Below are 22219 nucleotides of genomic sequence, written 5' to 3'. Positions count from 1 at the left end.
CAAACAGACCCCAGTCTCCCAGTGCCATCCATGAAAGATCTCTAGCTTGCACCTATTTTTATGCTGTCCCAAGTCTTCAACAATAATTCTCTAATTTCAGTTGAATTACTAACATCAAGTGATCCAAAAAATCTATAGCTATACATGGAAAGTAGATTTCTAATTGTAATTCCATAGTAATGAAAGGTGCTCTTTTTCTGGAGTTTAGGCTAGGTCAGGAAAATAATCTTCACAGAGGAACTTTTAAGAAATAGTAATAAGAACCTTGCTGAGAAAATATATTCCATATGAAAGGAATAGCACAATAAAATTTACCAGTGCATGATGTGGTAGGGAGTGAATCTACAACTAAGAGGTTTTGAGAAGGAAACAAAAGAGGAAGAAGGAGCTGAGGAAGGATGGAGGAACCATAGAAGAACATAAATACTTAAAGGAATGAGAGACAGCAGAGAAATGTGACCAAAGTAGTGTGTGGAAAGGAAAAAGAAATGGTATGAGTGGGAGGGGTAACAATTTTGAAGTATAAGATTAACTGGTAGAAGTCTTAGTAGGAAATTGGAAATACCAGACATAAAATTAAATGTTTGCCTTATACATAGGGAAGAGTGTCATTTGGCATTATGACCATCATAGGACAGGATGTACACTAGCACTAAGGCAAGCTTGGGGACATTTTTTTAAGCTAGCCTAAGTGAACATCAAGCAACATTAAAAAAAAAAAAAAAAGTAAGCAACAAGTAGGTTCCTATGACCTTAGCTATATAACATCTTATTAAGAACATCTTTTAGTTCCTTCTTTCAGTTCCAAAATATTGTTGCAGAAAACTCTATAACTGTGCAGATTGGTCACACTTTAAATGCATGGCCACAAATCTCAAATGTCACAAACACTGCCACCCAGAAATGTTCCTACACTTCCCTAGTATATTTACTTTTGCACTTTGAAAAAAAAAAAGTTTCACACGTTGTCCACTCTACTCAAACTGCCTGCAATAGCTCATTTCACTGCTCTTCCCCCCTCCATACTCTCCCACCTCATGTACACATAATCTCAGCTGGTGGTCTTGCCACACTCTCAGCCTGCTACTACTACAATGGATGATGCGTCCCTGTTTCCATTAAAGTTTCATCTAGATTGCTCAAGACATCACTCCTGCAATTGTCCCTTTTTTCTCTTGTGTTATCAATACTGCCCTCTATGTGATCATTCCCCTCTGCATTTAAAATACTCTAGTACCTCTTGTTTTAATGAAACACACAAAGAAATTTCTCCTTATTAACATTCTTTCTCCAGCTACTATCCCATTTCTCTTCTCCCCCTCACGGCAAATCTTGAAAGAGTTGTCATATTCACTGTCTCCACTTCCTCACCCACATTCTCCCCTCAACCCACTCCAATGGGGCTTCTGCCACTGTCACTTCACCGTCAAGGTCACCAATGACTTCTGTCTTACCAAATAGAATCATTTCTCTCTCTTTATGTGAATTGATTTCTCAACAGCATGTAACACTGTTGACAACTCTCTCCTAGTATACAACACTTTCTATAGTTCTTTCTTCTGCATTACTACTTTTTTTCTTCTAACTCACCAGATGTTCCTTATCTTTTTTGCTGGATTCTCCTTCTTTTACCCTTGATATTATTACAACTTTCTGGGATGTTCCTCCCCCAATTCTCACTTGACTGGTTCCCTCTTATAATTCATGTCTCAGCTTAAATTCACCTCCTATCTAATCAAAAAGAAACCTCCTAGTCTTTTTAATTTTTAATATTTATCAGTATCTGGTATCTCCTCGCTTATTGTCTTGTTGTCCTTCTCCTCCCACTAGATATAAGCACCCTGATAATGAAGACATTGTCTGCCTTATTAGCTATTATATTCCTAGGGCCTAGAGCAGTGTCTGGCATATAGTAGGCACTCAATAAATGTTTACTGAATTACTGAATAAATTCATTCAAGGTATGACATTCTCTCCATATCCAACTCTTTGTTATCTACTTAAGAAACAAGCCAATGGACTTTGGCATGACTGCTTGTTAGCATGTATGCTAGAATCAAAGATGTGGTCATTTAATGTGAAATATAATAACCATTTTCAGTCTGTCCATGGCTAATTTCCACTTATCTTACAAGTTTCAGCCTAAACATTGCCTCCTTAGGGAAGCATATCAGTATTTTCTGATACTATAGACTATTTTTTCCATGCTGTTTTTACCCAGCATATCCTCCTTTATATTACTCATCATACCTGTAATTACTTGTTACATACTTATGGGCTATATTCTCCATGAGGGCATAGGTTATGTTTTTTTAAATCTCTTTATCTAGTACAGTGTCTAGCATGAAGCAAGAGTTCATTAAATGTTTTCTGGATTGAATTAAACAGACCTGGCTCACACTGGCATTGAGGCTAGTAAGTCTGAACCTCAATATATACTTTCTTACTGAGTGAATCTAAGTTCCAATTATGAAAGAAAATTGAACTGTCATGTTTGTGGGATGACTCTATGATAGGAGAAAAATATTAAAGCATAAAACCATGTATTGCTCTGGGAGCATAACTTCCCTTCTTTTATTAACCTAAATTAAGAATCTGATATTCAGACATTTCATTTCAGAAAATCCAAGAAGGTTCAAACCACTAAAATAGCCATATATGTGAGTGGTTGGGTAGATATGTCTCTACTTAAATTAAAATAGTGCCTTGTTTGGAACTCTGCAGGTTGCTAGAGAAATGGTAAAATGGTGACACCCTTTCAGGAAGAGAGATAAGAGGGATCAAAGCCAGCTTATGGGTGGAAAAGAAGATAATCCTCTATCGCATGAAGGATTGATCTCTTTCAGTATGAAAGGAAACTAGCTCTGACAGATGTCAGTACATAGAAAAGCAGCACTTCCTGCTTCTATCATAAAGATAAATTGGAGCAAATGCCTTAGCTCTTGAGGCTATTTGAACTCCACAGCCCAGGTGGCAGAAACTACAATGAGAAGACTACTCAATTCAGCCCAATAGCCCGCCTGTTATTTACCTCTTCTTGATAATTGGCTGATTAATTAGTTACAGTAAGCACTTGTTATGAAACAGACCAATGTTTTTGAGTATCATACGCTAACTCTAGGCATAAGTAGTCATACTCTTATGCCACATAAGAGGCAGGCCTTTCTCTCACTGGGATAAACCTGCACTGTTTTCTTTTGATCAGCAGGTTTTATAATTAATGTCTTACTTTTAACAAATACTTATTGATCACGTGCTTTGTGCCAGACACTTTTCCAGACACTGAGGATATAGTAGTGAGCAAGACATATAAAGCCCAAGTCCTCAGGGGGCTTATAGTCTAGTGAAAAGAGACAGAGTAATTAGATAAAGCAATAATTTTGTAGCATAATATAAGGGCTATGAAGAAGAGTAAAGCAAGGTAAGAGGACAGAGAGTGATGGTGAGGGTAGGGTGTAATTATTGTAGATAATATGGTCAAGAAAGGTCTCCCCAAGGAGGTGTCATTTGAGCAGAGACCTGAATACACTGAAGAAGAAAGCCAAGGGAATAGCTGGGGCAGCGAGTTTCAGAGGAAACAGAAGCTTATCTGCTGATGTTTTGCTCAAGGCTAAAGCCTTGAATGCTCTAGGACAATTTTCAGAAGCATTATGGGGGCCTTCCAGCCTGCCTCTGTACCTCTTCTGCTTGGGAAGTCTGAAATGCCCAGACTTTTTTTTGTCCCACTCTAGACCAGGTACCCAGAAGAAAGTCATCTGGCATCCCAGCCACATGACTGGGTCCTACTTATTTTTGCTCTAGTGTATTAAGCACTGTTATCAATATTACAGAGATGACAATCCATGGATCTTCCCTCAAGAAGACCACAGTCATTTCCTTGGGGACAGGCTTGGGCTATAATACCATTTTCTTAAGTCCTTTTGGCCAAAACTCTTAGAGTCACCTGGCTAGGAACATTTCATCATTCCACTGTGGATCTTCATAGCTTCATCCCAGTCTCCTCAGAGTAGATGGCCTTGATTCTGGATTCTTGGCCTGATAATGGATTTGGATATGATCTACACATTTGAACTATGTAAAAGGTTTTTGAGGGTTAAATTTTGCTCTTTTTGTTTGCTTATTTTACATTTTTATGGGGTATAATTTCTAAGGAGTGAAATGCACAGATCTTACATATACAGTTCAATGAGTTTTTCCAAATTTATAAACCTGTGTGTCCCACATCCCAATCAAGTTAAATGGTATTTTTAACATCCCAGAAATTTCCTTTCTACTCTTTCTAGTCAATCCCTCTCCAGAGGTAACCACTATTCTGATTTTTTTTCACCACAGTGCAGTTTTGCCTATTTTTGAACTTTATATAAATGGAATCATACAGTATATACTCGCCCCTGTGCCTGGATTCTTTCACTCATCCTTACGTTTGTGAAATTCATCCATGCTGTATGTATTAGCAATTCATCTTCTTTAATTGTTGAGCGGTATTCTATTTTATGAATATACTGCAATCCATTTACTTATTGATAGAAGTTTGGATTGTTTCCAATTTTGGGCTATTACGAATGAAGCAGATATAAACATTTGTGAAAAAGTCTTTCTATGGACATATGTTTTCATTTTTCTGGGTTAAGTGTCTAGGAGTGGAAGTGGGATCATAGGGTATGATGGCATTAAGAATTTTAATATATACAAAAGTTTGGCTCTGAAGCCAGACTACCTGTTGGTAATGGTATGAACCCTCTTCTGAGCCTTGACAATTTTGATTCTGGCTGAAAAACCAGTGTATTAAGATAGTATAGCACAGTGGTTATGAGTAAGGTTTGTGGACTTGGACTGCCAAAGTTCACATCTTGGCCCCATTACTTAAAAGTTGTGAGGGCCTTGGGCATATTATTTAATGACCATGGACCTTGGATTCCTTATATGTAAAATACACTTGTTTCATAGGATTGTGTAGTGAGAATTCAATGAGATATTCTCCACAAAAGTAGTTAGTACAGTGCCTGGGCACTTCATAAAGTTTCAGTAAATATTGACTTGGGAGTTGGGGGAACTTAAGTCCTATCTGCACTTGCCTGAATGCTTCATTGAATATAACATCAAAATGAAAGGCAACCATACACCAAAAGGTATGTAATTAAATCACAAGGAAAGACCAAACTTGGAGCTTAATAAGAAACCAAATTTAAGTTAAATGATTGGCCTTAAATAATAGTGCACAAGCAAATATTGATTAATTGTTCACCTTTACCCTTCAGACAAACTTCATCTTCAGCAACACTGTATTTTCTTGTTAAATGATATTAGTCATATATATATACCTAATACATTCTCACTTCCTTGTAACTTGTTAAGATTCACAGGGGTGCCAATAATAACAGCTGAACTTGCAAAATATTGATATAAGGATCAATTCAGCAACATCATTAGGGACAATCAATGTCAGACTCAAGCATACAGATGCATAAACTACAAGAAACATTTTATGACTTGGCAATTACTAATTTATATATGTTTTACTTATCAATTTCAATAAAACCAATATCCTGACTCTCTCTGCTGAATATAGTTTTGGTCAGCTAGCATTAGATGATGAAAAACACAAATGTATGAATATTGGAGGAACTTTTCTTTCAAGTGATTCTGCTAGGTTTGCAATGTCAAGGTACCCAGCTGTTTGATTTCATAACTGCAGCAAATGCCAGGGCCACAATTCAAAACAGGTAATGATGACCTTTGATTTCATTTCCAAAGGAAACAATAATCACTGATGCAGCTGTGGATTCTAACCCAAGAGAAACTGAAAATCTAAAATTAAAATTTTCCTGTTCTCCCTCAAGCTAAATCATTGAAAAATATTGCTTGAGCTAGGGGTGTCCGTGATATTGGTATAAACTTAAATTCATTTTAAGGAGAAATTGAAAAGTTGTTTGAATTTTGTGGCCTTTTCCATTATTTGAATGGAAAAAAACAAAGTTCATATATTCATATTGAACAGAGAAAGTGCAAAGAGAAATATCAAATTCCTGATTTTCCCTAATGACATTGCTGGTGATATGAAATGTCAGTATTCTTCCTCAAACAAAGCCATGAGGGCCATGATGGAGCTGACATCTTTCTTGATGTCATCCTCAAAGGGTCAGAAAATGCCCCCCTCCCCACATCTTGGTAGCTCTCTCTCTACATTCTGCAGCTGTAATATATGGATGTGTTGGAAATCACTATGTCCTTCAATCATCACATCCTGGCAAATGTCCTGAATTCCTATAAACTTAAAAAGTACTCAAAATTCTGGAGGAAAAAAATAGAGCTCAAATTAAATAATTCTGCATTCCACAAATGGTTGTACCAGTTTTATGGGCTTATTTAACCTGTCAGTTATTAACTGAGTTCTGTGCACCTTTCTGTGTACCTCCCCTGTACTCCTTTAACTCAACTGCTTACCTCTATTATAGTACTTACCACACAGCTGTCAGTTTGATTTTTTTCTAGCATGCAAATCTCATTATGTCACTCCCTGCTTAGCATCCTTCAGTGGTTTTCTGCTGTTTCCAAGGTAACATCAGACTCTTTTACTTTGGCCTCCAAAGGCCCTTCCTGATCTGACCCTTGTTTATCTTTCTAGCATCATCTCCTGCCACATTTTCCCGTCCATCTCCAGTGTTAGCCAAACTGCCCTACCTGTAGCTCCTCCAAGAAGCCACACTTGCATCTCTCAATGTCTTAGCACATATCTTTTCCTGCTAATTTAAATGCCTTTCCCCCAGCTCCATTCAACTGGCCAATTCTCCTTATTTTTAAAAATTCAACTCTAGTGACATTTTCTTCTAAGATCATTTTTGTTTTTGCTCACATATGACCAACAGCTCAAACCTACATAAAATGCAGGTGTCTCTCCATTGCTCTCCCTCAGCTCCTACTGAATAATATTATCATAGCACTTGATGCTTTCATAATAGTGGAATTTTCTCAGTACTCTTCCCCAGTATACTGTGAGCTTGTGGGAGGCAGGGACACTATTTTATAAATTTCTGTATTCCTTACAGCCTGTCCCAGTGCCTGGCTCAAAGTGGGTGTTCAATAAGTGTTATCTGGGAACTTACCTGGTGGTCCAGTGGTAAAGAATCTGCCTTATAATGCATGGGACATAGGTTTGATCCCTGGTCAGGGAACTAAGATCCCACATGCCGCGGGGCAGCTAAGCCCACGTGCCACAACTACTGAGCTTGTGTGCCTCAACTAGACAGCCCGTGTGCTACAACTAGAGAAGAGAAAACCCGCACACCACAACTAGAGAGAAGCCCATGCACCACAATGAAGAGCCCGTGTGCCACAACTAAGACCCAATGCAGCCCAAAATAAATTAAATAAATAAAGAATAAATAAATCTTAAAAAAAATAAGTGCTGTCTGAAAATGCGACAAAGGGAAGAAAAAACCCTTGAAATTCCAATTGATACACTCATTTTTTTGAGTTCTTAATAGACATAGCTTTGGCCTGTAAACCTTCAATGTCAACACAATGTGAACACTCTGAGCCTAATTCATTATCATCTGTGACCCTCTGGACAGTCCTGCTGTTTTCCTGCCTTTTGGAAGGCAGTCCTCTGGCATTCTGTCAATTCTGTGAAAGGCTTTCTAGCCTCCTGTCCATGTTCTACTTACCATCTCAATTTCCTGTTGGGGCCTGATTCCAAGACTCTTATCCTTCCGCTGGCCACTGTGTGGACCTCTCCTCCGAATCTCCCTTTGACCAACTCAAGTAACTTGTCTGGTCCCTTGATCACTGATCCCGAGGCATGTACAGCATGAACTCTTCCTTTGCCCAGGTTGTTTAATAACTTAAATGTACTAATACATTAACATTTTGTAAAAAAAAAACAATGAGACACTGAGTAGAGCCAAAAGTATCAATAATATGTCTGGAGCCATAAAATACTCAAGGTCTTAGGGAGAGGGGTTATGAAAGCACGGGTAGCAAGCACTCTCACTACTCATTGCTCCCCAGTAACACCACTTCCTTAAATCTATAGGGGAAAATTCTGTTCTAATGTCCTCTACTGGTAAACTGAATTTCAGGCCAATTTCCATGCAGTCAGTGATCTTATGGGATTTTTTTTTCCACCAGGCTTCACTGGAGTTAATAAGGCCAAATATTCCTACTAAGGTATTTTTTCTCTAATAGGCCCTAAACATCTTGCATGGGTAGGCCAGTATCCCTACAGTAATTACCATTCCAAAAAAAAAAAAAGATGTGTTTAAACAGCTTTAGAAATAGAATGCATCTAGGCATCTAGAATAAAACAGCTGTTGACCTTTAAATATAATTTTGAACATAGGTCTTTCAACTGCTACTGACCCCAAAGAAGGCATCAAATAATGCATTTGCCTTATTGAATAATAATTTGCAATATGCTTTAAAGGTCTTCTCCCTCTCTTGGGCCATTGATGTTTTCGTGCTTTTGAAGAGTATTCAATGTCTGTTATGTTTTTATAATCCTTAAATCACCTTATATTCATCTGCAAGATCCACTGTGTTTCATGATTTGCTGTGGAGATTAGTGCATTAATGATACTTTTCCTTTCATATGCCTTGTAAAGAAAAAAGAAAAGGAAGCATGGATGCAGGACTATTTCAGTGTCATTTTGAAATCTCTCATTATGTATTGCTACCATTAAAAAAAATATATCCATCCCATGCTGGGGGTGGGGGCGTTGGAGGTGGATAAGTCATTTGTAAAATGTTATAGAGTTTTTATTTGTGTCAATAAAATGAGGAAGAAACTTCTAAATCTCCCATCAGCCAAGCAAAATAGCAATACTTTCCTGCGACTTTTAAACCATACAAGGAAAGACATGACTGCATATTTTTATAGTGTTTTCTAGTAACTCCTTATACAGGGAGAAATCGTCAAAACTTCCTATTTTGAGTGACGAGGTATGCATTGGTCTTAGTTTGCCAACCTACAACAGATTTTGGTGATGTAGGAAGTAGACTCCAAAAGAATTCATCCTTAGAAACAGCATTCAACTGCCTAGTGCAGAAAACAATTGTGACTGAGAGACAGCACATATGATGGTCAAGAGCCAAATTGTTTCTAACTTCTGTACAGAAAACAAGGAGTGATGAATTAACTACCTGAAACGTGAACTAAAACAGGGGAACTTAGGCAATGCTTCTAGCTCCTTTAAAGGCAAGAGGGCACGAGAAAACAAAAATATGGCAGTGGCTTCTGATATCAGAGGTAAGAAAATGAAAGAGATGAAGAAAAAAATGAAAGAGAGCAAAATAGTGCCATGATATAATGAGTTCAAATATCTAGCCTGAGATGATTCAGGAAATAGTTATATATTTGGTTAAAACTAATTTTAGGGTTTCCATCTGAAATCCAGACTAGAGAGAGGATATTTAAACAGAGTTTTCAGTCAAGCAGAAATATAGCTTTTGTTGATGCAGGAAACAATTCTGTGATGAGAGAATATGGTCATATGTCCATTTCACCCCCAAACTTGAAATATCTCAAATATTAGACAGTAAAAGTCATTGTACAAGAGTAAATAACAGGCATGATACTTGTCCTATGAGAAAATATAGTCCAAGGGAACAAAAGCTGCCCGTGATGCACAAAACAGTCTCAGAAACGTGAGACTTATCCTTGCCAATAATATGATTCTTTATTCTCTTTCACATACTGCTTATTCCCAGGATCAGGTACAAACTGCATTCTGAGTTGGTCTCCCAGATATGATGGTAGGTTGGGCCATCTACACTCACTCATCCAGTCCTCTTTGGGACTGGAAGTGCAGATTTATAAGACGACCCATTCTAGGGGACATTATAAGAATGTTAGAGTATCCAGTATCCAAAGTATAACAAGAAAGGCCAAATCCTATACTTTATTTGCCACCACGGCTCAAGATGTACACTCCAGTATGCCTGCGGTGGAAGTAACTACAAGGGAATGAGTGAAAGAGGGAACACATTTCTTATACACAGCATTTCCAGAAGGTCACTAGGATTTTCTAAGGAAAGGTATATACAATTTTTCCGCCAACTTCTCACTGTGTCACTGTGGCTGAGGGGAGATATATGTAGTTGACACTTGCCTCTGTAGCCAGGTGGGAAAGGAAGAACAATAAAGTAATAAAATGGGAGAAATAGAATTCAATTTATGAAAACTCACTTTGTGGTCGGCTCTGGATAAGACTCTATTACCTTAAGTGTAGTGCAAAAAGTATCAGCCGTTCCCTTACCGCCATGTAGTCGGTAAGTTTGTATATCAGAAAATTACATGTCCATACTCACTAAAAAATTGCATACCTAACTGAGAACAAAGGGTAGCTTTCCTTAATCAGTGAATTTGCTGGACGCAGTTTTGAAAACATAACTTCTCAACAGCATTTTAGTATGTGTGTAGTGCATGTTTTTAAATTTAAAAAACAATGGGCTTCAATAGAAGCAAAATAAAAAGTAAAACAAAAATGTTTTAAGTGGTAGTATTGTCATGGTAACTTCTCAAGGCTTAACTAGAATGAGATTAAAGATAATGTGCTAACAAAAGATGGCAAAGTGTCTATATTGATGCCTTGCTATCAATAAAGCTATAATAAAATGAGCTGTAGTATGCCTGTGACTTCAATCTTTGATGCATACAGAGACAGAATACTACATCCAGTTCTGTATGAAAGATTACTATTAGGATGGATAAAAACTACTATGTCCCATAATTCATTTATAAAATTTTACATAACTAGGCATTAGCTCCTAACTATAAATCAGTCCCAATTTCTTAGTGTTTAGTGAGCAAGTAGAAAATTTAACCTTGATCAATTAAATTAACCTCTAAATTGCTACCTGAGTATGTTGGTGACAGCTGTCAATCCAGAAGCAGTTTATAAAAACTGAAAGATGACAAGAAAATGCTGAGTTGATATGACAGTGATGACAAAAATTTACTAAGGCATGTATCCCTGTAGAAAATGTCTCTGCACCACAACAGATGGCCAGTGGCCAGGGAAAAACCATTAAAGCCAGAACTGTGGAAACTTTAACTCTTCACTCTGGGAGACTAAAGACTTACTACAAATCAAATCTTAAAAGCAGAGCTTGGTCTTAGAGCCTCATGGATGTTGGCAAAGGTGTCTGTACTATGCCTTGGGTTGGCAAGATAAACTAAAGCACTTAGAAAGAAAAACACTGAAATTTTCCACTAACAGTCTATAAAATTTATCAGACATGCTTTACTGCGGGGGCTGTGCTATCAATGTCTATTGCCCGGGGAGAGACACATCATGCAGGTAATGAATGATGCACTGAGAAACACACACGCAAGCCATACCCATTTGTACTTGCTGTCACAAAGCAGCTGAGGGCTGCTCTGCATCATTCAGTGGGGGCTGCCTTGATCCCCCAGCACTCTGCTCCTGATGAAGCTACATTGTGGACCACCTCTGAGGGTGACGTTTCTGAGCAGTAGGAAAGGAGAGGGGCAAAAACATGAGACCACCAGTGATCTAACCAAACAATGAGAGGGCCTGAAAATTTTCATTTAGGGTCTAATTTGATATAGGGCACAGAGCAAGGAAAAAACAAACAAACAAACAACTCTCACTGATTAAATAAGTAAGGAACAGTACATTTCCATAGTTGAGAGTGGCATAGCTGTACTCATTAACAGTATGGTCTCTGTTCTGTCTTAATTCGTAAAATTGTTCAGTTTTTCTGCATTATGCTCAACTTATAAACTACTTCAAAGTCCTCTGAAAGAAATCAGGGTATAAACTCCAAATAAATAAGTTACTGCCGCTACCCTGTGTATTTGCCAGAAGCATATATCACATTGAGTCACACTGTCGACAAGCCTGTGCTATCCCTTGGCCTTTTCAAAAGCTGCATTGACTCATGTCCCTGGAACACTACTTTCAGTGTTGAAAGGGTCATTCTCCTGCATAGCACTGACTGCTGAGTAAGATATTTGCTCAAAGGCTGGAGCAATTGTGTGCTTATTGTCTAAACAGTCAGCGAAGTCCACTTCAAAATGGAATGTATTTCTTATCACCAAAATGTGAAGAGATGGGAATGTAGAACAGACCACCATATGGAAGAATATGGGGAACAAGGTCACTATTCATGTAGTGCTGCTTTGCCAAGCAAAATACATATTAACACAGTGCCTGTGAGGCTGACAGACACTGCAAGTGCCTTTTATGCCATTTCTTAATGCTTTGTTGCAACCAGAAAAGTCCCTGCAGAGGAAAAAGGAGAGTAAGTAATTGTCCATGTATTTGACACTTTAATTAGGGCAGGACTAAAAGAGATTGAAGTTGTTTCTACACACAAAAAAACTAGGCAATTTAATCAAACTAGAGATCAATTGATGAAGTCAGAAAAACTTAAAAATGTGTGCCAAATAGTTGTTTTACTAAGTGGCGAGTCTATCTAAATGCCTCACAGGCGTGACTTCATTCCTCACCTTCTTTTATTTAGCAATGATTTTTGTGGAAATTTATGTATTATGTACATTCTGATGCCAAGACATCTAAAGAGCCATTTCACTCAGATAATCCAGCTAAACTAGTTATTAGTGGTATTGTAGAGGAAGCAACTAGTTGATGAGATTTTCAATTTTTAACTAGTTGTTTTGTTTCTATAGACATGGTCTGAGGCTCTTTCTAGCAGACAAATAAGTGTATTCTCTTCGAATGCAGACTTGAAAGGAAGCTTAATCAAACTATCAATTACTAAGCATGTATAGAGTACATAATAAGAGCTATAGTTTATTGGGTACTTACTGTGTGCCGGACTCTGTGCTATACAAATTAACATGGTTTATCTCATTTAATCCTCCAAATAAGCCTTTAGGTGGCTATATTATCACCCTCATTGTATAGATAGAGAAACAGTTTTGCTGAAGTGCCAGGTCCTAGAACAGCAGGCACTATGGTAAGGCATATCAGAAAAAAAATCTAGAGACCAATTTTGAGTCCTTAGTGCTTCAGAGACATTCAGAGGAGTGGAAGGAGAATATGGAGATAAACAGTCAAGAAAAGCTTGGGATGTGAGCAGAACTCTAAAGGATAAATAGCAAGAAGGGGAGAAAATATGGTGAAAAAAGATGCCAAAGACCAATGGGTGACATCGACTCATATAACATTAATGGACTGGTTTGAATTTATATGACTGGCATAGGGAGTCTACTGCCAGCTTTTCACTTCCTTTTGCATATCACAACTTTCGAAGACAAAATGTCAACATTGAAATGCAGGTACACACAATGGGGTGGTTTGTAAATGTGCTGCAGCTGGATCTCAGGAAAAGACAAATATTTGATAGCTCCAAAGACAGGGAGATCAGCTCGGTGCTTTGTGACCACCTAGAGGGGTGGGATAGGGAGGGTGGGAGGGAGGGAGATGCAAGAGGGAAGAGATATGGGAACATATGTATATGTATAACTGATTCACTTTGTTATAAAGCAGAAACTAACATACCATTGTAAAGCAATTATACTCCAATAAAGATGTTAAAAAAAAAAAAACGCACGTTATATATTGCCTCTCTTTCTATCGCCAAGCTAAAAGCTCCTTCATTTTCTCGATTATGACACTTTTTGCTAAATTCTGGGAAATCCATGTGGGTAGGATAATTCTGACAAGAGGCAGTAATTACAAGCTGACACCTGTGTGGACAGTTACAAGTTGCAGTAAAACATCTACCCTCCCAAGCATGTACAATCTCTGTTGCCAGTCATTTGGTCATTTAACTTAGCAGTGAAACATCAATGGGGTCTTTTCAGTTTTTTTTTTTTTTTTTTGTAATTAACATATTTTGATATGGGACTCTGCTCTTTGATCAGTATTATCGGCGAACACTCGAATCTATTCTAGAAAGAGATAAGCACTGATGCTTTAATAAATTTACAGATTTTGAAGCTGAAAAGTCATTTAATTCAATCTTCTGTAAACATAAAGAAAAACTAGGCGAATTTGATTTTTGATATGCTTTATTACTTTTCTTTTTATTCCTATTACTTGCAGTCAGTTCTAGTCATTTTCTTTCTATTTGGTCCTTAACCACAAGTTAAAATTATTAAGACATCACTTTCATCTCTCCTCTCTGCTGCTTTCCAACAACAAAACAATAAACATTTTAAAATATATCTGTATTAAGGAACTATTTTAAAACATATTTTCTGTAATCTGAGAATATTCCTCTGACCTCAAGGGAGGATGGAGTCTCTAACCCATGATTAGCATTATTCTGCACTAATATTTTTGAAACACTAATGTTGTAATCCATCCTACAAGGCCCACCTACACCATACGACCTGCTCCGATTACCCCAGTCCATTCGAAATTCTATGCTTCTATCATATTTGTCTGAGTCACCCAATGCAGTGCTTGTTTCCATGTTAATTACTATCTCCAGAGCTAACCTGAAGGCAAAGATCAGGTCTTATTCTACTTTTGTGGCTCCCTTACATACTATCTAGCAAAGTAACAGGTAGAAACAGATAAGTAAGATGGCTGCCAATGGGGAAGTTTGAGAGCAAGGGTAATGGGAATGTTGTGGGTCATGTTTTCTCAAAAGTGCTTTTCATATTTTTTTAATTAAATGTTCTGAAAATCCCATATGTGTGATTAACTCTGTGCTCATAAATTATTCTGGAAGAGACTGAAAGTTCTTAGTCTGGACACTATAATTAGCCATGGCAGATTTTCTTACATTGGCTTTACACTTAAAAAAAATAAACTAATTATTTCTCCCCCTGCTTCCTTCAATTTATCCAAGGTTGAAATCCAATAAACATTACAACTGGCTAAATTAATAACGGTAATAACAGCAACATCTGGATCTTATATTTTTTCTTCTGAGAAGCTAAAAGTTAGTTCTAGATGTTTGTTTGTGTACCCTTTATTAATGTGCCCCCAAAATGTAGATTGCTAAATGGCTAACTCAATTGGGTCCTTGTCAAGGAAAATACCTGTAGAAAGGCCAGAGGATCTTAAGTTTCTACATCTACCCTTGCTAACGCGATTTGATTTAAAATTTGAAAACAAGTGAAATTGCTGTATAGCTAGAATATTGTTAGAATAGAAAGTGAGTTCACTAACTTTTTTTTTGAAGTATAGTTGCTTTGCAATGTTGTGTTAATTTCTGCTGTATAGCAAACTGATTCAGTTATATATATACATATATATATATATATATATATACATGTATACATATATGTATACATTCGTTTTTATATTCTTTTCCATTATGGGTTATCACAGGATATTAAATACAGTTCCTGTGCTATACAATAGGACCTTCTTGTTTATCCGTTCTATATATAATAGTTTGCATCTACTAACCCCAAACTCCCTATCCATCCCTCCCCCACTCCCCCTCCCTATTGGCAACCACAGAGCTGTTCTCTATGTCTGGTGAGCTCACTAACTTTGCACTAGTTGGGATGAGGTTGAACTGAGGAATGAAGGTGTGTTTAAGCAATAGCATATACACTGAAGTACAGTAACCACTGTTAAGTGGGTAGTCAATGGCTGTAATAATGCTTCACAGGGGGAGAAACCATGGCCCATTTGTATTAGATGCTAGAATTGTGTTAGGAATAGAGAATGCTATATACATAGGATATTAGATAATGCAGAATAATTTTCCCCCTCTAGTAAAGAAATCAGAGCTATAGTGATAAATATATCAAATTCTGACTTGAAAACACTTATGAATATGTTCATGTATGGAGAGACTAGTAAGACACCCAGAAAGACTAGGATATGGCAAGACTCAGTACTGTCACACCTTCCAACCAAGCCCAAATCTGATTTTAAAAAGTTTTTGGAGAATGCAAAATGGCTCAAAAGACCAAGATCTTCTAATTCCATAATAAAACTCCTACTGTAGTTTTACCTTATCACGGGATGTATGAAACGGATGATGCATTCCTCAAGAAACAACCTAATGAGTTTCTCTACTATACCTCATGTTGTTCCTAAAGAAATGGAGGCATGATGATGAGGGACATGTTTCATCCTCATGAATATCTGAAATGCTGCTTTTCAGCAGAATCATACAATCGTTAAGAAACATAGAGGCTAGAGAGGTTAAAAGAAGTGTCTCATTCACTTCTAGAATTGATGTGTCATGTGTAAAATAAAAACAAATAGTATTTTCCCCAGTGAGACATATAAAAAATGACTGACACTTAAAAGTAGCAATTACAATTTCAGTGGAACTGCTATAAGAATTGAAATGATTTTATTAAAGGAAACAATACAAAAACATTACCTAGGTATATTATATTATACAGGGTTGGTTTCTGTTCAGAAAATGCAGTATATACTCAAATGTTAAGCTCAAAAACTACTAAACAACACTAGAGTTTAGGCTGCTAACAGACGGAAAAATCTTATTTTTTTTCTATTTGCTTTTGGTTTTCTGCTTACCTATTTATAGTTCCCTATATATTATAAACCCTCATTCAGTTCAGTTCAATCTAACAACCATTTATTGACCAATGATTATGCCTTAGGCACTCTGGTGCACATTGTAACTGGTTCAAAGATGAATACCACATGGTTTTGCCCTTGAAAAGCTCACAATCTAATGAGGGTTCTTGGGGTGGAGGCAAGAAGAAAACCAAAATTTCATAAATCACTACAACACAGGGTATGAGTGCCCTAAAACTGAGGATACTAGGAAAGACTGGATTTAGAAAGTTGTCTTCGAGATGGGACTTTCCCTGAGGGATTTGTTTTTTTTACATCTTTATTGGAGTATAATTGCTTTACAATGTTGTGCTAGTTTCTGCTATATAACGAAGTGAATCAACTATATGTATACACATATCCCCGTATCCCCTCCCTCTTGAGCCTCCCTTCCACCCCCCCATCCCACCCCTCTAGGTAGTCACAAAGCACTGAGCTGATCTCCCTGTACTATGCGGCTGCTTCCCATTAGCTATCTATTTTACATTTGGTAGTGTATATATGTCCATGCCACCCTCTCACTTCGTCCCAGCTTACCCTTCCCCCTTCCCGTGTCCTCAAGTCCATTCTCTACGTCTGCATCTTTATTCCTGTCCTGCCCCTAGGTTCTTCAGAACCATTTTTTTGTTTCTTTAGATTCCATATATATGTGCTAGCATATGGTATTTGTTTTCCTCTTTTTGACTTACTTCACTCTGTATGACACTCTCTAGGTCCATCCACCTTACTACAAGTAACTCAATTTCGTTTCTTTTTATGGCTGAGTAATATCCCATTGTATATATGTGCCACATCTTCTTTATCCATTCATCTGTCGATGGACATTTAGGTTTCTTCCATGTCCTGGTTATTGTAAATAGTGCTGCAATGAACATTGTGGTACATGTCTCTTTTTGAATTATGGTTTTCTCAGGGTATATGCCCAGTAGTGGGATTGCTGGGTCATTCCTTGAGGGATTTTAAAAATTTTTTAAGAAGGCAATTGGGAGAAAGACTTCATTGGCAGAAGGTACAGAGCAAAAACAAACAGACAAATAAATCTTGGTCCATCTTCCCTGGAGAGCAGGTTTTGTTTAGGGAGAAAATGGGTAAGAAGGCTGGGGAAGGTAAGATGGAGTAATATCAGCCTGGATTTCTTAAAAAAGTATGAAAAAAAAAACCCACTCATAAAGTAAAATATCAAATGGAACAAAAGAGAACACAATAAAAAGTGAGTGTCCCAGCCTAGACCCATTACCCAAGAGTGACTATTTTCAGTAATTTCTTGTGATGCTTGTAGATTTTCACATGTATATGCATATATATATATTCATGTATACCCTTTTCTATTTCACAAATGGGGATATATATTGTATACATGTTCTGAATCCTGATTTTTTCTTTACTTAGCATGTCTCGTAAATATTTTCCTATCAGCATATATGTACTTTATTATTTTTATAGACTATAGTATAATAGCACTCTGTGAATATGTCATAGTTTATGTGATCAGACTTCTATTGATGGACATTTAGGTTGCTTCCAGTCTTTTGTTTTTACAAATGATGCCGCAAAGAACGCCCTTGAACGTACATCTTTGTATGCTTGTATATCTATAGTAGGATTTCTCAACCTCAGCATAATTGACACTTTCAGCCAGATAATTATTTGTTGCAGGGTATTGTTTAATGCACTGTAGGATGTTTAGAAATATTCCTGTCTTCTATACACTAAATTCCAGTAGCACACCCACCCCTCTTGTGACAATCAAAAATGCCTCCAGACATTGCCAAATGTCCCCTTTGGGGCAAATCGCCCAGGTTCAGAACCACCAATCAGTAGGACAAATTTCTAGTAACAGAGTTGCTTCTAACTATGTTATCTGTTCACTTGTCAACACTGCATATTATACAAAATTAATATTTACTACTTACTTTAATCTGCATTTACTCATGAGTGAAACTGAAGATTCCTATGTTTATAAGCCATTTCTATTTCTCTTTAATTGAATTGCTTGTTATCGCTTTTCTTTTGTATTAAATAGTGATCTTGTACTGATTCATAAGAATGCTAATTACTAGGCTTTTATCTGTTATATGTGTTGAAAAATATTTTCTAGCTTTTCCCTTTGATCATTATATTTTTTCTCCTGTGAAGGATTTTAAAATTTATATAGTGACATTTATTAATATTATTCACTAGAGTTTTTATATTTTATGTCGTAGACCTTTTATATTTCAAGACCCCTACCCACCTTCTTCATGGCCAGTGTTCACTTCCAATACTTTTATAATTTTACTTATTTCATTTTCTATATTTCTACAGATATGTACTTATATGTTGTATAATTCTAATAATTTCCAGTTAGTACACTTGGATTTTCCATGTATAACAATCATATCATTTGTAAATGATGATCATTTTGCCTTTTTTCCAATTTTTAAATATTTTACATCTTTCTTTCATCTAATTGTATTAGCTGATACATCCAGAATTGAGTCAAATAATAGTGGTGATATTGCCTTGTTCCCAGCTTCAATGAGAATACTTTTAGTTTCATAATTAACCACAATGCTACATTTTTGTATTGGTATTTTATTAATACATTTTTATCATATAAGGAATTATTCTGCTCTTCCACTAACTTTAACTGGAGGTCTAAAAATGGGCTGTATTAGACTAATCATGAAGCAGTGTAGTTAGAGCTAAAAGGGTCTAGATCAGTGGTTTTCCAAAAGTATGGTTTCCAGACCAGCAGCATCAGCATCACCTGGAAACCTGTTAGCAATACAAATTCTTGCTGTCTTCCCTTATCTACTGAATCAGAGGAGCTCAACAATCTGTACTTTAACAAGCCCTCCAGGTGATCTGATGCATCCTAAAATTGGAGGACCACTGACCCAGTACAGGGGTCAGCAATTACAGCCCTCAGGCCAAATCTGGTTTGGCTTCCTGTATTTGTAAATAAAGTTTATTCAAATATACCACCCTCATTCATTTCTGTATTGTCTAAAGTTGCTTTCAAGCTACAATGGAAAAGTTGAGTAGTTGCAACAGACATTGTCTGACTTGCTAAGCCTAAAATGTTTACTATGTGGCCCTTTACAGAAAATGTTTGCCAACCCTGACCTCAAGCAATGATTCTCTGCCTTGGCTGAACATTAGAATTACGTGGGGCACTTTAAAAAAATACTCATGTCAGAGTCCCATAACCTACCATTTAAATAGAATCTCTAGGGTGGGATCCATACATGAGGGCTTTTTCTTTAGAGCACCCTACTAGATTCCAGTCTGCCATATTATCCAAACTAACTAATATTCATGAATCATAACTGCATGTCTTTGATGTTGATTTAGGTAGAGATGGATAAAGAGTTATTTCTTCTTTTTCATGGATACACAAGAAATTAATCCCTGGCACAATGTAATACTATGATAAAGGCAAGTAATGCAATAAAAAATGACAAGTCAACCATTATGCATATTTCTCAGAGAAAGCCAAAGGAGCTTTCTTCCCCTGAAGGTTTTGTTTAGGAATTGGTTGAAATGAATGAATCTAAATTATATTAGTTCTATAAAGCAGTTATTGGGCAATTTTCAAACCCAACCTGGATTAATCAATGAATTTTGAGTAACATGCACTCACCATCAAATTTCGTAGATCATCAAAAATACAAGTGAACCTGTCATAGATCCATAAGAAGTATCTGATTGCATAATTACACACACACACTCAAACACATGCACAAATAGATCCTATCATTAAGTTATGGTATATGTGGAAAATGAATCCTATATACTTGAAAGATACTTATATTTATGTCTTGTTATTTGCAAAGATACCCTGTTTACTTTTAATCTTATACAAAGAACCTTTTAAAGCAGCACTGAGAGAAACCTGGTGTCAAAAATATTAGAATAGGAGCAGAGGAAGAATAGGTGAGTCAAAAAAGAAGACATTTTGTTTCTCCTCTTACCCAATTTAAACTCCAAACTTAAAAATCATCATCTATTTCAGGAATTATAGAGATGGCCCAAGGAAGGTAAAGGATACTGCTGAAACATTATTTGAGTCCCGGGGCATGGAATCTACTTACCAGCCCTAAGGGCACAACAGGATCCAGGGGTGATTTCTAATTCGGAATGGCAGGTGAGAGCACTGACCCCATTAATGTCCAGGAGAAACACCTAGACTCAGAGTGTTTTCCATAAAGCCAAACTGATGTGTGTAGGACATGCTCAGCATTCCTGAGGGAAATGATTTCTTGTTATGCAAATAGCATTACTGTGTGAAATGTGTGAGATACATATGAATAATTAGATTTATAGTGAAATCTCCTGGTTGGAAGAGCAAAGTGTTAACTACTGCCTTAAGATGATTCAAAATATTTTTCTTAATCAAAATAATGTGAAGACAATACATTTTTGTAACTTTTTAAAAATAAAGTCCAATATACACATCCTAAAACGTGGAAAACTCTATAATAGCTCAGTTAAATCCAGATCTCATTTCTGAAATCCCATCGCTACCACTACCCAACTATTCAATAACTGATCACTGAGACCCCAAGGAATTGTGGGTGCTTTAATCCTGGTAGGCAGCCACATGTAATGAGAAGAACTGGTTACCATTAGCACCTGTCCAGGATAAAGAAACCCAAGTAAGTAATAATGACCATTAAAATGACCAAACAATGCCGCATTTATGAACTTTTTGCCATATGGAGAAAATTAGATAACAGCCATTCAACACTCCTATTTCGTGGATAGAGCTTGTAGCATCGACCTCACTGCCCAAATAGGGGATGCAGAGTCCCAGAGAAGGTAAGTCAATAATTTAAAAAGCACAATTAAGGTCTTTAAAACAGCACTTTCTAATATCCCTAAACAAGGATGTTGATGTGTCTTATCCCAGTAAAAGAAAAGGTCTAATGACGTACAGCAAAAACAAAGTTCTCTCAGCTTCAGCCCTAAAGTGTCCTTTTCTTCCTTAGAGTAAGTACATGTAAAGCACTGAGAATGGTGCCTTGGAGGTGGCTGTCATTAGCAGTGGTTGCTGATTTAGTTTCCTACCCTTTGCACTTGGGGCAAATAATTTTTCTTCTTCCCAGTGCTTCCTCTTAAGACTTAACATCTTTCCGTATAGAAAATAAGTCAATAAGCCTAAAGAAAATTACTATAACACCTAAATCACTATGAAGAGGTCAACTTAGCCTCACTGTAGTTTGCCTTTAGGTGCACACGACAAAAATCTTGGCAAAACATCAGCTTCCCAAGTGTATTTATTTACCTTCAAAATCAGTTTGGGCATATGTTAGGAGATAACCATGCCAACATTTTTAGAACTCAATGATCTAACAGTGAATTAGGAGGAAGCAAGGTGGCTGGAAATATTCCTGAAGCAAGTCAGACCAAACTCTGCAGCTCTGAAGAGCACCTTGGAAATAACTTGTCCCATGAACCCTGAAACAGTACTGAATGGCTGCTGCTGCGAAAGCCACAGTGAGAGGAAACAACAAGAAACACAGCACACATCAACATTTCAAAGTCTGGCATTTCTGTTGGTAAACTCTTCAGGAGGCCAGCAGTGTCTTTTCTCCAAAACAGGTAATCAGGTGGTAAGTATATAATGGGTGTTTAATAAGTACCTGCCAAATTCAGTCATTCATTAACTCATTCATCCATCCAGCAAATATTTATCGAGCACCTACTCTGAGCCAGGACTGTGCTGGGAGCCTGGGAAAAAGTGCTGA

General features: G+C 37.0%; 1 protein-coding gene across 1 annotated transcript in view; it reads right to left on the bottom strand.

Annotated features, from left to right (window-relative positions):
- Positions 1-10259, bottom strand: part of IL1RAPL2 (interleukin 1 receptor accessory protein like 2) — a 720608-nt gene extending 710349 nt beyond the window's left edge. The window contains exon 1 of the mRNA XM_061178193.1: positions 10254-10259. Within this exon, the coding sequence (XP_061034176.1) occupies positions 10254-10259 (6 nt within the window). The remainder of the gene's footprint in view (positions 1-10253) is intronic.
- Between the last annotated feature and the right edge of the window lie 11960 nt (positions 10260-22219).

Source organism: Eubalaena glacialis, chromosome X (genome assembly GCF_028564815.1).
Source record: "Eubalaena glacialis isolate mEubGla1 chromosome X, mEubGla1.1.hap2.+ XY, whole genome shotgun sequence".
Lineage (NCBI taxonomy): Eukaryota > Metazoa > Chordata > Mammalia > Artiodactyla > Balaenidae > Eubalaena > Eubalaena glacialis.
Note: the sequence above shows the minus strand (reverse complement) of the source record. Positions and strands in the feature narration are given on the sequence as shown.